Source organism: Parasteatoda tepidariorum, chromosome 7 (assembly GCF_043381705.1).
Source record: "Parasteatoda tepidariorum isolate YZ-2023 chromosome 7, CAS_Ptep_4.0, whole genome shotgun sequence".
Taxonomy (NCBI): domain Eukaryota; kingdom Metazoa; phylum Arthropoda; class Arachnida; order Araneae; family Theridiidae; genus Parasteatoda; species Parasteatoda tepidariorum.
In genome coordinates, this window is record NC_092210.1 from 33026321 (window position 1) to 33042780 (window position 16460).

General features: G+C 30.8%; 2 protein-coding genes across 2 annotated transcripts in view; both read right to left on the reverse strand.

The window, feature by feature from the left end:
• LOC139426007 (uncharacterized) overlaps window positions 1-16460 on the reverse strand; it is a 491229-nt gene that overhangs the window by 211030 nt on the left and 263739 nt on the right. The gene's annotated exons all lie outside the window — the stretch shown is intronic.
• Window positions 1-16460, reverse strand: part of LOC107445310 (peptidylglycine alpha-hydroxylating monooxygenase) — a 53604-nt gene that overhangs the window by 11595 nt on the left and 25549 nt on the right. Inside the window, exons 3-7 of the mRNA XM_016059674.4 lie at window positions 10696-10753; window positions 8865-9086; window positions 5748-5831; window positions 3133-3190; window positions 855-919 (exon numbers count right to left, since the gene is read on the reverse strand). Of these exons, the coding sequence (XP_015915160.1) occupies window positions 855-919; window positions 3133-3190; window positions 5748-5831; window positions 8865-9086; window positions 10696-10753 (487 nt within the window). The remainder of the gene's footprint in view (window positions 1-854; window positions 920-3132; window positions 3191-5747; window positions 5832-8864; window positions 9087-10695; window positions 10754-16460) is intronic.

Consider the following 16460-nt stretch of genomic DNA (forward strand, 5'->3'; position numbering starts at 1 on the left):
TAATAAGGCGGGAAAAAACCAAAAACATTTTCGAAATCTTTGGAGTCACTATGAGAAATGCTGCATGAAAAATATATGTGATAAAGTCTGAAAAAATATCATTGATTGATGATTCCCTGGTAGAAAAGTTGGGCACTTTTCTGTTAGCCATCTAAGAAACTAAGTTCTACTTTCTGCTGCAATCAAACCTGTTATAATATTTTCAGTCACACCTTCCTCAGTAATGATTCGTTAGATTACAATAACGCAGTTGTTTTTTCACGCATAAATATTAACTAGTTACCTCTAAGGTGTATTCTTTTTTTTTACTTTACTCTAAAAATGTATATATGAGGGGAAATAAATATCCTGTTATTTTTAGATACTAAACTTTTCTTCACTTTTCTTAATTTTTGTGAGAAAATTACAAGTTCTCTCATACAAGTTTTACGTCGCATTTGTGAAACTGAACTGAGCTGTTGTAGAGAATATTTGTGACTTTATAAACATAAAAACTATTAAATTAATTCACTTCTGTTATAAAAAAAGTAAACCCTTTAAAAAAATAAAGCCATATTAAAAATTTTTTTATAATAATGACTTTGCATATTTTGCTCTTTAATATGATATAAGAAAATAATTATAAATCTTAAACTCAGTACTGCATATAAGTACAGCAGTAAAATTTTTTGTTTTTTAAACAAAATATTTCGCTGTGCAGTACAATTTTAATTATTGCGCCGCATTTTTGCTGTATAATTTAATGAACATTGTTTTATACAGGCTTAAAAAATCGGGATTTAATATTTATTTTAATAAGAGAAAAAAATAATTTCAATTAATTTTACGGAAGACGAAATTGCTGAATATAATACCTTCTTCGCCTGCTCTTATTTCTCCACCTGTTCCCAGTACGTACACACCGGCTGCTTTCGTAACTCTGAAAAAGGTAAAAAAAGTTACAAAAAAAAAGAAAAAAAAAAAACTATGAAGAATTTTTTTTTTTAATAGTTTACTCGATTAATTATATTTCTTAACTAACGATTTAATGAATTAAGATACTAAAATGACGTATGAATTCTTGATATAATTAATGATCTTGATATGACTAATTAACACCTCGAAATTCATTAATTTATATTGTTATCGACGCACAAAACGAACACAAAATAATTTAGCAGAGACACAAAAATTCAAGCACCACCATCTTCTTTCACGACCCTCTACTCTTCAGAAAAGAACCAACATAAAAGAAACGTTTGCATCGCCGTCTAGTGGCCAGTTTCTTACAATATAATCGAACTTACGAAGCCAATCTAAAAAAGTAATTTCACCGCCGTAATCCATTTATTTTTAATAATATTATTCATTTCAAAGTTTGACTATTTTTCTCTATATATTCGTCACTTTGGTTATTTATTCTTACTGACGTGCTGTGAAAGCTTTTTTATACCCATATCATGCCAGCATGTTCAAGTAGTGAACCACAATTTTGACTTCATCGTGGGCTTTATATATCCTTTCACTCAAATATTTTTTCAATTTACAGAACATGAGATAGTAACTGAGAGCCAAGTCAGGACTATAGACTAAGCGTGTGATCATGTTCTGTTGAAACTATTGCAGGAGAAAAGGAATTTAGCGGGTGACTGACACAGCGTCTACAAAAACGCAAGAACCGAAGTGACGATTATGCAGATTAATACAAAAATAGTTGAACTTAAAATTTTATAATATTATACTGTAAAATAAATGAATGAGTGTTTTTATTTCGAAAACTATATTTAAGAAGGCATGTTTAAGAATTTGAAACCATTATCTCTTATGCGTATTATGAATTATGCTATTGCTTACCTAAAGAATAAGTGAGATTTTTGAAAATTTGGATAAGTCTAATAACATGAGTATTTTTAAAAGTAATACGGTGAACTCGGAACAGTACGCCGTAGTGTAACAAATAATTCCATTCAATTTTAGAGCAGTATAGTCGGTTTCGACTCTTATGCCATTGAATTCTGCATTCAATTTCATTCTAAATGATGCTTGATCGCATTTTTCGTTCATATAACCTAGGAAAGTGGTCAAGGAGATATGTTATACTGACCTATTCAAAATTAGAAGCGACGTGGGTTACATATTTAAAAAGATGGATATGGTGATATAGATGATGTTTTGGTTGTTATAAAAAATAATGACTTGGATTGCAAATCTTATAAGTAGCGCTTATTCAGAATCCTGCATTGGCATACTGTTGCAAAGAAATTATTTATTGTATAACGATTACTAAGATAATAATTAGCACCAAACCTACTTTTTATATGAATTATTTCGGATTCTGTTGATTGAATATAGGCTTTTAAATACCAGGTGTCTACAAAAACGATGGTCTGTTTGAAAAATTATAATTAATTGTTGAAAAACAGAATACTATTAAAATATATAGCTTTCTGAGTTCCAGTTATTTCTCTCTCACATAGTGTAAAAATTAGTAGCACATTTTTCCAACGGATGTCAATGTTTTTCAAAGTGAAAAACATTTGCTGTAACAACGAAACGTAGTCTGAAGACAAAGCTAACTGACACCAGTGAAAGCAGTAGCAATGATCTCGAGTCTAACATACAGCAAAATAACATCCTTAATATAACATTTTTAATAACATGTTTAATCAAAATAACTAGTTTCTCATTTCATCAGCGCCATCAATTGTTAAAATTTGCAACTAAATTTAAAACGTGATTTGGAAAATTGGTTTACTGAGCAGAACGGAAGCAATTTTTATATTTATCATTATATCTTATTTTTACATTCGAATCCTCTGTCATTTCTTAAGGACGATCGATAAATGTAATTTGTTTACTCATTTATAAGGTTCGACTTGTGTGCAGTTTTCCCCTTTTAAAAATGAACATTTTAAAACATAACTTTCAAAAAAAGAAACAAACATTTATTGAAATATTATCACTGGAACTTCTCATTGTGGATATGCGTTTTATGAACATTGTTGATTGAAAACATGTTGTAGAAAATTCACGAAATCATAAATGGACCATTTTACCTGCCCTTGTAATATAATATTTGAGTAACATAATAACAAGCAAATTAAAAAAAATTTGCATTTTCAATTAATATAATAGATAATGATTACAACTTACTTATCAGTGGTACTTGGTAACATTGTAAGAATTATGCCAGAGTTGTCTTTTCCACCCACTATAAAAAAATAAACATTAAATACATATTTCTACAGTATAGTAATTGTATAGAACTTTTAAATTTGTATTTTTGAAAAAAGTAGCAAACACATATTGGGGAGAGTGGGGTATGACCTGGTTACTAAGATTCGAAGGACTGTTGGAGCTGAACTGTTAGACGTAGAAACTGTCAAAATGTAATTAAGAAAATCATTGTTTGGTTGCGTACATTAAATCATTCGGGCTAAATCCTACAGGAATTAGTTTTTTTCCTTTTTTAAGTGGATTCTTTTCCTAGAAAAAGTCAAATCATCTGGTTTTACCCTTCTAGTGAGATAAAACAGGGTACGCATGTCAACTCTATGGAAAATTTAGAAAAACTTGAATTTCAGTGTAAAAGTAGCAGACATTTCTATTTTATATCACAATTTAAGAAAACTATGCATGAAATTTACATGTGATGCTACTAAAGGCGAACTCAAGGGAAGGGACCCCTTTGTCGGGCCCTCGGCAGTTTCGAGCTCGAACAAAATCTCTTACAAAAAATATATTGTTTGATTATTAGTTTTCCAGAAAAAAAATTGCGAAGAATTTCCTTATATCTATATAAAAACTACAATTTTGTATAAAGGGCCTTCAAAAATTCTGCAAAATATGAAAATAAGGCTTTTTTGCTTTGAGAAAGGAACCCGCAATAAATTTTGTCCTATTACCCGTAATTCCCTTGTTCAGCTTTGGATGAAGTTATCTTCTTCCTCTGCTGCACTTTAGCTTTCGTGGGCCCAGAGTAGACTAACATCAAAGGGGTGGGAGCGAAACCGGGTCTAAACGTAATAGAATAGGGCTATTATTGAACTAAATTCTTAATACTTGTTAAGGTATGAATTTTTAGTAAACGTATAATCAAAACGACTAAACATAAATTTTTATAATTTTATATTTTATTTTATAACCGTCATTAAACAACTGACCCAAATTTTGAATTTACGACTACCAATGTTCAACTCCGTAGATTTGTAATTTTGATCCCAATCCAGAAGACAACAGAACCCCTGGATCAAGTATTGAGAGAAATTTGCCTCCGTGGAGGACTTTTTGATGGAACAACCCTGCATTTGCGTTACACGGAAAAGAAAACCACGAAGAACTTCCACAATTAGCCTCTAACCCATTATCCGCGATTAACTATGTATATTTTACTTCAGCACTGTAGTCGGTGCGAACTAGGTGCGGAATTCGTATCGACCCGCCATCGCTGGGGTTCGAACCCGGTTCACCTCATTGAAAGGTGAGCGCTCTATCCCTGAGCCACCACGGCTCAAAAAAAAATTTTTAAACAAGGCTCTAGCTTAATAACAAAAAACATTAGAGACTTGACATAGTAGAACAAACTTATGTGCGCATGCTCCGAAGTTAATGAACGAAAACACGCCAATATAGTAGGTATTTTTTCTTGACAAAAGTAATTCAGAGTTTTTCAGCTAGAAAACAGAATTAATCCACAGACCCCACAGCCCGGTCTTAACTTACTCTTCCCTATTTTGATCAAAATATACTCCGTCCACAAAAATACATTCTTGTATATTTGTATTTTTTGTACATTCTTGTATTTTCAAAAAAATATCGGTATTCCAGTTGTACAAAAACTCTCTGCTAGCCAGTGGAGGATAAGTCTGAAAAATATGGTAGAAGAGGAAAAACCTCAAATTTTTCTTTAAAATTTAATGCAGCTTTTAAACTTTAAATTTTCACGAAAACAATTCTGTATGATATGCTGATATAGGATAATCTCCAAAATTGAAAACGAATCGCTCTAATAGTTCTACGAAACTAAAAAAAAAACTAAAACAACTTTTGTTTTAATAATTGATTCTCAGAAACCAATCAACCAATTTCGATCAAATGTTTTCATAACATAGATTAACATGTTCTTCGAAAATCTCTAGTTCATATGTTTGTTGTAATAATTATAGTTCTGAGCCTTTTCTTTATTTACAATTTACAAAAAGATGGCATATTTCTCAATTAATATCGTTATCGATAGCGAGCAATATCGCTGTCAAATTGATCGCTATCAAGGACACTCGATATAAAAGTAACAAGAACTAATTTAATGAATTAATACAACTACGATAAAACACCCAAAAAACCGAATTAATTTTTTAGGAATCATAATGTGTGGTGAAAAACGCCTTCTTTCTTTCTTGAATTGAAACACATACCTGCCAACTTTTAAGCTCATCAAAGAAGCTTTTACCTGGTTGTAAAATTTTTGAATTTTGAGAGGAATTTTGCCTTTTTTCATTAACAGGCCTCATTCTGTTTTTTATTAACGTCTTTCTATTAAATGATCAACGAATGAATTTATGAAATTCCCAAATATTAAATCAAATTATTGCAGCCACATGAAGTAAGTTCAATGGTTTTGTTTCATATGTTATGTAGAAACTCTTTAGTAACCACAACGCATTAAGAAAAAACCTTTGAAACTCAATACAATACTGAATTCAATAAATTGATAAACAAATAATTGATAAGAGACAAATAAGTAAGTGAAAAATATAAATAATACTTACTGATAAATTTTTCAACGTGGGCATAGTGAACTTGTAAAACTAAAAAGTTGATTCCAGTATTTCTGCCAACTTTGAAAGCAACTCCTGCAAAATTAAACATCGTTCGAATCATAAACAAGTTGGAATGAGAAAAATTTACTTTAAAAATTTTTGTAAAAGTTTCTCTTAATTTCATTTTCTTTAGACTCTAAGAAAAGTATGTGTCACAGTGATGTCGCAAAATTTTTTTGGGTCAGTTGGGGTGATGTCACAGTGATGTGTGACGTTTTTTTCTAATTGTTTTAATTTAATCCCTTTTTAGTTTAATGTTGGTTGTTTGATGTCACAGTGTTGTGTGACAATTTTTTTTATGTCCGGAATTTAATTTTAATTTAAATTTAATTCAATCTTTCATTGTTTATAAATTTTGCACTTTTCCTTTTTTATTTCTCTTCATTTTTTTTCTCTGTGAAGAGAATTGAAAATGTCTCTTTTTACTCTTAAGTTAGCAACACATTTTGTGTTTTCTCCTTTTCACCTTTTACAATTCAAGGTCGTCTGACCCCACTGTCCTTCAAGGACGAATTCTCTTCCCTCACATTCTATTTTACGTCACCACTTAACTTTTCCCTTCACTTTCAAGTAACCTTCAAATTTTTTTTTTGCACGTAGTGATTCTTCCGGTTGGTTTTTCTAGAATTTTCCAGAATTTTTAGCGTGTTCACGCCTTTGTGTATGTGTGGGAGTACATTTGGCACATGATTGGTGGTGACCTAATCGTGTAGTAATCGTGTAGTAGTAATTTTATTTGATTTCTATATTTTTTTTTTCAAAAAAAAATATAGAAATCAAATAAAAACAAAAAGACAAGTGCATTTCTCGTTCAAAAAAAAACAGTTGGTTTATTCATTTCAGTGTACAAGGGATCAACTGAATCGCCTGAGTGAGGATGCGTTGGCACCCCAAGCCACAGCTCAAGCCGGGTGTGACCTTGCTCAACAAAAAAATATTAAAATCATCAAAAGACTCATTTTTTTGAAAAAAAAAAAAAATCTTGCCAAATTTGTTTGATAAACACTACGCCTAAAAATTTAAAAAAACATTTGACAAAAAAAAAGGGGGGCTCAAGTCGTGCAATAAACTCATATATATAAAATCACAAAAAAAAGGTTGACGGGGCTCGCTGACCCAAAAGGGCCAGCTTGCCAGACGCAAAGCGTCACCACAGGAGCAGTGTCCTTCGTGGTACCAAAAACGATAATGATAATAATGGCGTCACTTAAGCGCGGGAAAATGCGAGTTGAAAAGCAGGAGAGAGAAACGACTGTGATTGGATGGGGGGATTACTACACGATTAGGTCACCACCAATCATGTGCCAAATGTACTCCCACACATACAAAAAGGCGTGAACACGCTAAAAATTCTGGAAAATTCTAGAAAAACCAACCGGAAGAATCACTACGTGCAAAAAAATTTGAAGGTTACTTGAAAGTGAAGGGAAAAGAATTTAAGTGGTGACGTAAAAGAAAGTGAGGGAAGAGAATTCGTCCTTGAAGGACAGTGGGGTCAGACGACCTTGAATTGTAAAAGGTGAAAAGGAGAAAAACACAAAATGTGTTGCTAACTTAAGAGTAAAAAAAAGGACATTTCCAATTCTCTTCACAGAAAAAAAAAATGAAGAGAAATAAAAAGGAAAAGTGCAAATATTATAAACAATGAAAGATTGAATTAAAATTAAATTAAAATTAAATACCGGACATAAAAAAAATTGTCACACAACACTGTGACATCAAACAACCAACATTAAACTAAAAAGGGATTAAATTAAAACAATTAGAAAAAAACGTCACACATCACTGTGACAGAATGTTTTTCATTTCACTTTCGTAAACAACATATTGCAACCACATGAACATGTGGTTGTAATATGTTGTTTACGAAAATGAAGTGAAATATGTTGTTTTGTGGATGAAATATTTAAGTATTATGCTCTAAAATTAACCATTAGTATAAGAAAACTGCACAGAAAATACAATGAAATAATATTTCTTCGATTGCTTTTTTTAAATAAAATAAATATAATAATTTTTAATAAATTTATTTTTTATGAATATTATATTTATTATAATTATATTTATAAATATTAAATTTCTAATAGGTAATATTAGACTTTCGATACTTATAATATATTCAGATAAGCAGAGGAATGATTATGGAGCGAAGGTGATCACGTTTACTAAACGAAGAGATGTTTTATTATGTTTACAATCAATTGAATTCTCAAGCTATTTTCAGCAAGAGTATTTTTTCCCCTTAAATTTTATGAAAATTTTTTTATTGTTAAAAATCTTAACACGTGAGTGAAAAAATATCCTCTTTAAATTTTTTGAGACTTGTATATCATTACTAAATTTCACAGCGTAAAGTGCTACCACATACTCTCTGTTTAACTAAAGAACTACCCCCACCAGATGTTTAGAGTACTATCGCCGGCTTTCGCTTAGAGCTATGGTCTGGGGGTTAAATTATTTGAAGTCTTAAGTTGAAGTTATTTAACTAAAATGGATAAACATTTGGGACTAGTTTAGTTTAGGTTCGACAAAAAAGTATCAAAAACTACCTTCTTTGAAATGAGATTTTTCTTTATTCCATTGGGGCAAAAGACTATGCCGATAAGAGTTCGTTTGACTGACAGTTTTGTGAGTACTGTCTGCTTGTTACGAGAATTCCTCCAGACATTAGATTCTTGTGTTGGCGATTACTATTGTAAAATCACTTTGAATAGGGGTGTGGAGTTAACATTTCCGCGTTGGTTTAGGATAGAAAGGTCAGATTATTTCCTCATTTCTCCCTCAGTCATTTCACCCTCATCATTTTACTCTCGTTTCTATGGCAGTGGACAACATCAGATTTTCGGTCGGGAGGAGTTCTCGTGATAGCTGAATAGTACACCATTCGTAGTCTTAATGAATATTTATGTGTAAGAGAAATGTAACATTATTTGGCACGCTTTACGGAATATTTTAGTGAGACTTTTTTCGAGTTTAAACCAAAATGGTTACGTGATGCCTATTAAAGCATATGTCACATAAATATATCCTTAGTCAAAAAGCTTTAAAATTATGTAGGTTACTCACCATCGGGTAGAGATAAGGGCGGAGCATCTTTAGCCCATGCATAAATTATCTGAGAGCCTGTATTGCATGTTGGTCCTTGTATGTAACTATTCTTACTTCCGCTCATCTCACCGCACTCCCAGACAAGTCTAGGCGTGTCACGTTCCCAACGACCAGGAATTTCACAACCATAAATAAGGATATGGTGCGCCACGTGCATTGAAGCATTTGGAGTGAATTCAACTAGAGAAATAAAATGCAAAATGTTAGCTCAAAGTTAAAACTATTTGATTTGTTGACCAAAAACCAGGGCTCGAAAAACCACCCGTCCTCGGCAGTCAAAAATTCCCCGCGGACAACAAATTTCTCGGATCCGACGTCCGCGGGGACGGCCAACTTCCCGCTAATGCTCGCGATACATTTTCAATTTTTGTTTTCTTACAAGAGTCTAGCGCCTCACTTCTAAAATGACCCTCTAATCTAGAAATCCCGTTAATTCTTTTATTACTGAATAATGTAATCCTAGTAATTCATTGTGCAATTATGTAAATGTTAGTAATAAATAAGAGAAAATTATATTTTTATTTATTTAGAAGCTACGGGTTAGTTTCAAAGGAGGACGGGTACATTGCTGGACAAGCCGTCCCAGGGGACGGGTAAAATTTCTGAGTTTTTTCGAGCCCTGCCAAAAACAATTTAAATTTTTTACTAAAATGAAGTTTGATTAGAAAGTAAAATAAAGAAACTTCGATTGAGCTATGAAACAAGATGACCAACTTAGAATAATTTTTTATACCACATATGTAATTATCACATTTAATAAATGTATGCTAATGGCAATGGATATTTTAGAATAAGAAAAAAGTAATGGGCATTTTAAATCATTAATAAAATTAGTGTTCAATAGAGAAATAAGTTGAATAAAAAAAAAAGAAAATAATTGTATTTTTGATTGAAATGTAGGGAGCATCACTTACGAAGGACATGGGGGATTGAAGATAGAAGTTTATTATGTGAGCAGTGTGCCCTACTGTTTTCGTTATTGACATGACAAAAACCAAATTATTTTCTTGTTTTTAGCCTAATTGGAAGAAAAGCAAGCTTTTAAATTTTTTATTTAATTTTTATTTTTTAAATTAGTTTGCTAATCCGAATATGGAACGTTGTTGAAATTCCGATCAGCAATAAAATGACTTAAAAATTTGCTTGCATTATTTAGGAAACAATTTTATTTTGTTTTGGCATTAAGTGTAGAGCTCCGGTTGAGATTTGAGCGATCTAGATTGTCAGAAATGAATCGAAACTGTGATTGACGATAAAATTTACTCTTTTGATAAAAAAAATGACAATATGGCTGCGGCTCAGGGTTTACAATGCTCGCACCTCCCAATGAGGTAAACCAGGATCGGATCCATTTGGCGAATAAAGACACTAAAACTTTAGCTCTGTTACTGTTATTTTTTGTCTAAAATTAACTTTTTGGACAGCCAAATATTTATTTCAAGCAAAATATTTTACGAAAAATAAAGTGAGATTTTTAAGTATTTTTTTGTCATCTTTCACATCTAAGAAAAATGTAAGAATATTTTTCTAAAAAATTAAATGTTTAACCTGACATATACTTTTGCTTACCTTTACGTATGTTAATATAGATTAAATATTTTTATTAATACGTTTTTTTTCTTCTTTTTTTTTAAATTATAGGCCTTTTTTTGATCATACAGAGATTACACTCCCAGGTATCCAATCACTTTTGGATGACTCTATAATGCACACAATATTGTACAAAGTAGATCATTAATTTTCGTTCAATTGTAAGCAGTCAAAAATATGACTAATATTAATAACTTACCAATATATTTAAAGTCTGTCTGTGGCATTCGAAAAGCTGTACATAAATAAGTTTCTTTCTGGAAAAAAAGGGAAAGAAATATTCAGACCAGTCTTTAGTTTATTTAAACAAGTAAATAGGTAGTTAGAAAAGGGATAAAAATTGCGTAGGAACAAAAACATTATCGTGTTTTAATATTAAAAAATTAATAAACAACATAACATGATAATTTTTTCTAATATCAATTAAAATGTTTGGATAAATTACTAAATTAAATCTTTTCCACTTTTAAAGGTTTTAAATGCGGAAACAACAAAAACAGCACAAATAAAAAAGGTTGAAAAAGAGACGATCATTTCGGTACCTTATGCAAACAATATCGAAGAAAAAATACAAAATCAATTGAATTGATTTGATTCTGTATTTTCACTTCTTTTTATGTCTCAGAATTGATTATGGTACTTGTTTACAGTATTAAAACGGCTTTTTGAGTTAATCGATTCTCTTTTTTTTTTCCTCCTCACTCTGTATTTCGATACTAATGATAATTTTTACGTTAATAATGTTTATTTGTAAAACATAAAATATCGAAAAAATCGCGAATGGCTTATGCTTCGTGTTCTAGAAATGATTACAAATAACACAATATTGAAAATTTGTTTAAGCAATTATTACTATAGTAGTAATCTGCTTATTTCTCAACAGGATTATTATTATAAAAATGTATAAACAGATCTTGATTCCATGGTAAATAATCTTTTAGTTTAAGAAACTAATTAAAATCATTGGATTATATGATATATTTTTTGAATACATTTGTATAAAAAATGTAATATTCATACATAAAACATTCCAATAAATATGATAATTTATTATTATAATAATTTTCTTTAAAATATTAGTTCATAAGAATACAGATTTTATTTTCATTTCAATTTTTTTTCTTTTCTTTCGGTTTCCTATTACTCACCATAATGAGTTTTGGATAACATATGTATAATAGTTACATGTCAATATTAAATGCAAGGAATAAAAATAAAATATAACCTTTTTTAAATAATATTTGTGATCAATTAGACATTTTGGCATTTAAACGAACCCATTTTGCATCTCCATTTTGAAAATTGAAATTCTGACCCTAGATTCTTAATCACCGTTCTCGAAAACCCTTATGTAATTTTTAAATAATATAATTGAAGTATGAGTTTTGGCCATGGTTTCGGCAAAAGCTTTTAAGGAGTTGCGCAAATATGAAAGGTGTTTGAAAAACACCATCCATTACACCACCTTTAACACGAGGCTTATTACCCAATTTTAATTAATCATTGTTTTCGATTAACAGTCCCAGCTACCCAACACCCAATTATTAATTCGACCGGAGGTGCGTGTCACAATGCACAGGAACTCCGTTGCCTACAAAGCAACACCCCTTGCCTGCTTTCAGGCCAATATAGTCGGACCAAAGAATATATAATAGGTAATAGGTCATTTATATATTCTTTGGTCGGACGAAGACAACTTCGAGCCAGGTTGGAATTCATCGCGTTATGATTGACACTTTGCGTTACGTGGTAATTTTTTGTCTATCCATGCAAGGTGGGGATTATGTAAATTTAACAATCATTTTTAGACAAGGTGTAAATTTGCCAATCCTTTTTTCAGGGGGCCGGGATAACCTAGTTGGTAGAGCACTGAGCCCACGTCCAAGAAGCCGTGGGTTTAATCCCCGCCGGCCAAAGACTCCCCGTGTAGTAAATGGTGACTGACGCACGTAAATCAGTCGGGGTCACAAAGTCCTCCAAGTTCCCAAAACAAATCAATACCTCTGGGGGTACTGATCCCGGAGATCCCTTGTGTTCTGGATTTGCATCAAAATTACAAGTATACGGAGTTAAACATTGGTAGTCGTAAACCAAGAATTGGGTCGGCTGTTCAACGACGGTTATAAAATATTACATAAAATCCTTTTTTCAAGGCTGAGATAGCCGGGTTGGCCGTTGAACTCGTGTTCGTGACCACGGGAGTTCGAATACAACAGACCAAAGAATTCCCGTGTATTAAATGATGACTGGTGCACGTTAAACCCGTCGGGGTCACAAAGTCCTCCAAGTTCCCATAACAGATCAATACCTCTGGGGGTACTTATTCAGGAGTTCTCTTGTCTTTTGAATTGGGTTTCAAATTACAAGGCTACGGAGTTGAATATTGGTAGACTTAAACTCCAAATTTGGGTTGGCTGTTCAATGACGTTTATAAAATAAAATCCCTTTTTTCAGGTTCGTGACATCTGAAGTCTGTTTTAAGAAGCCTTTTTTCAGTCCTCGTGTAAATAGAGTTTAGAGAATATATACTTTAACAAATTCAAAGGGACACACTGTTAAAATTAGGTCGAAATAACAATAAAATAAGGAAAATTCTCTTGACAAGCTGATTTCGACTTAACTTTTCAAGAAAATATTCCATTTTTCAAGTTGAAGATATACAATGAGTTTTGTTAAAACAAGATTTTCTTAAGAAGTCTCTCACTTAGTTAAATTTCATTCGTTGATAAAAATGTTAAATGAATCATATTTAAAAAAATATGTTTATAGTAGGGATCAGAACTAAACCTACAGACACAAATAGTTCAAAAAATTAGCGATTACTAATAATATATTTATTTCAAATGGCAGAGGTGAATTGACATGTTAAAAAGCAAAAACACAGGAACAAAACAAGAAAGTAAAAAGTCATTTCCTCAGGAGTGCTCTTGCTTACCAATATCGCCCGGTAGACGACGACCCGCGGAGGGCCCTGCAGCACAGGATGTGGCTGCCATCCAAAACAGCTTGGCTCTCGCACAGAGAACAATAGGGATCGCCAGCCCTAAGCGAAACAGGTGAGCGGCAACTGCAGTCATATCCGGTATATAGTCGAAACTGAGCCACAGCTTCGTGGCGTGGCCAGTCTGGAATGGTGTTCTGTCGAAGATCTCTCCACACTTTGGTTTTTACCCTTTCTGATAATTAGGTGGTGGAAATCCCCATTGATTTTTGATCATTTGATCTACCAATCCTTTTTAAAGTTGAAAAGGGGACTGGGCTACTAAGAGCCTGGAGAATTCTTGTGCATCTCTTTGCCAAAACATCAGCCCTCTCATTTCCTGCAATATCACAGTGCCCGGGAATCCATTGTAAGGCTACAGTTTTACCAAATTGGTGGAGTTTACGTGTCGCATCCTGACATTTTAGAACGTCGCAAGTGGAAGGGCAATGCATTCATATTAATTATATATATACTTTTATAAATAGAATATACAGTAAACTAAAAAGAATATCTATAATTATTCTAGAATAAGCTCATTACCTGATAGAAAGTTTTATACGCTTAAAAAATATGCAAAATTCAAATGACAGTCGACATGTTTCAAGCGCATTAAAAATAGACTCCCATTTTTAAGACTTGTCAGACGTGAATGTAATGCAACAAAAATTAATTTAGAAAAAAAATCAATTTGCGAGCGAAAAATGGAAAAATAAAAGTAAGAAACAAAAACTAGAAATACCACAGAAGCCTAAGAGAGAGAAAAAAAATTATTTCCGTATAAAATTATTATGCAAATAATATGTATAAAAAATTTTTAATCTAAAATTCTTATATATAATAATAAAATATTTTCTTGCTTTTATGAAAATTAGCATAACATTCATCTAATTTTAAAAACATTTCTATGATGGTAGTTATATATGCTTTAGAATTCAGAATAAAACTCAAAATACAAATATTTTTAAAAAGGTAAAGGAGAAAAACTTTCACCTTTCTTATGCTGCATTAAATTTTATTTGTATAAATTTAAACTTTTATTTAAATATATGTCTAAATTATTGCAGTGGTGTTACTTTACAAAAGTTACTTGAAATATAAAAGGTAAAGTTAGCAATGGAAAATGGAAAAATAAAGTTAATAAACACTTTTGTTTCTTCTGATTCACGTCTGGAACATCTTGAAAATGGGCGCCTGTTTTTGAGCACTTGAAACATGTTGACTGTTATTTCTTATTTGCGAATGAAGTAAGCAAACAATGTTTAACCGCTCCAGTTTCTTGGGATTATTCTTCTAATATATTGCATTGGTCACTTTTAGTTTCCCCCATTTCCCCCAGTTTTTTCCAGTCTCCTGAAAGAAACAGGGTTTTTTTTTTTTCCCAAAAGAAATCCCAACCCCGTGTAAATATAAGTTTATGCAGGAGGCCTAAATTTTCAACGCTTCAAGTAACTTAACTATTGAAATTAATTTTAATTCTCTAAAAGTCTTCCTTTCAACCACATTCTTTAATTGTAAACCTTCTTTTATTATAAACCTACTTTTATTATAAACCTTCTTAGTTTATTTTAAAGCTGTTTCTCTTATTGTATAACCGTCATTTTTTTTTATTATTTAGCCCGTGATCAAAATAAACAAACAGCATAAACAAATGTTACGCGCATTCCCCAAATTACTTTTTTGTGTTTGCTTTCATAACTTAATCATTTGAGCATTTTTAGAAGAAAAAGATAAGGATAAAAGTAGAACACAGGAAAATCCCAACTAGTTGTTATCGCTTCACTTTAACTTAAATAGTAAGTGGTTAGAAATTTATCTTAAATCCCTTTGCTATCAATGTATAACTGATCTCTGATTCCGATTTGAGTCCATGTAGATAACTTTTATTGATATAAACAGGGAAGAGCGCAAATTGCTTCATTTTACACTTCGTCATTGATAATGAATATTCTCTCGTCTCAATCTAATATCAATATAAATATTAAAGTGTATTAGCGAAAAAAATTTGCCATGAACTTTAACAGAATTATTTTTTCCAATTTTGGTACCGGTTGCTGTAAATATTTTCTCCGTTACAATTTTAGTAAATTTTTCAAATACTTCTCTTATATTCTTTGAATTTATTCGTGCATTATAGCATGTTTAGCTTTGATATATTTCATTTAACTATTTTCCGTGAATGAAAATAACAGAAAAAATAATTGTTGGTTTCATTTAATAATTTAAAAATATTAACTTCTGTCATATTTATTTTGTATATAATATATATCTGGTATATTTATTTTGTATATAGTTTATTTCATTCTCACAATCTAAAAATTAATAATTATTTTAAAGAATAAGAAAAATGTTTATGAAATGCATTAATATGTTGATCTTTATTTATTATCATTATAGTTAATTTTAATTTTACAATCTAAAAATTAATCATTGTTTCAAAGAATATGAAAAATATTAATGAAATGTATTCATATGTTGAATTTTATTATCATTATAGTTTATTTTATACTTACAATCTAAAAATTAATCATTGTTTTAAAGAATATGAAAAATATTAATGAAATGAGTTAATATGTTGATCTTTATTTATTATCATTATTAAGAGTTCAATTTAAAAATTCTTTACAGTTACTCAACCCGATAAATGTAAAGTGAATCTTTAATTAAAGTAACATGAATATTTTTTTTAAATAACATTTTTTGTTTAGAAAGTTATTTATGCAAGATTATTTTCTTGAAAAATCCGCGACCCAAGGATAATTCAAAATTTTAATTAAATATGGATTATTACTTGAAACGTAGCAAAAATTTGGGTTTTTAAATTAAAAAAATCCAATAAACAAATGGTTAATTAGGAGTGTTGTTTATAAATAGAATCACATGTAATAAAATGAATAATTTGCAATAACATAATTGAGAAACTATATAATATTAGGAATAACTAACTGCCAAGATTGGGATTAATAAATTAAATAATAATATAT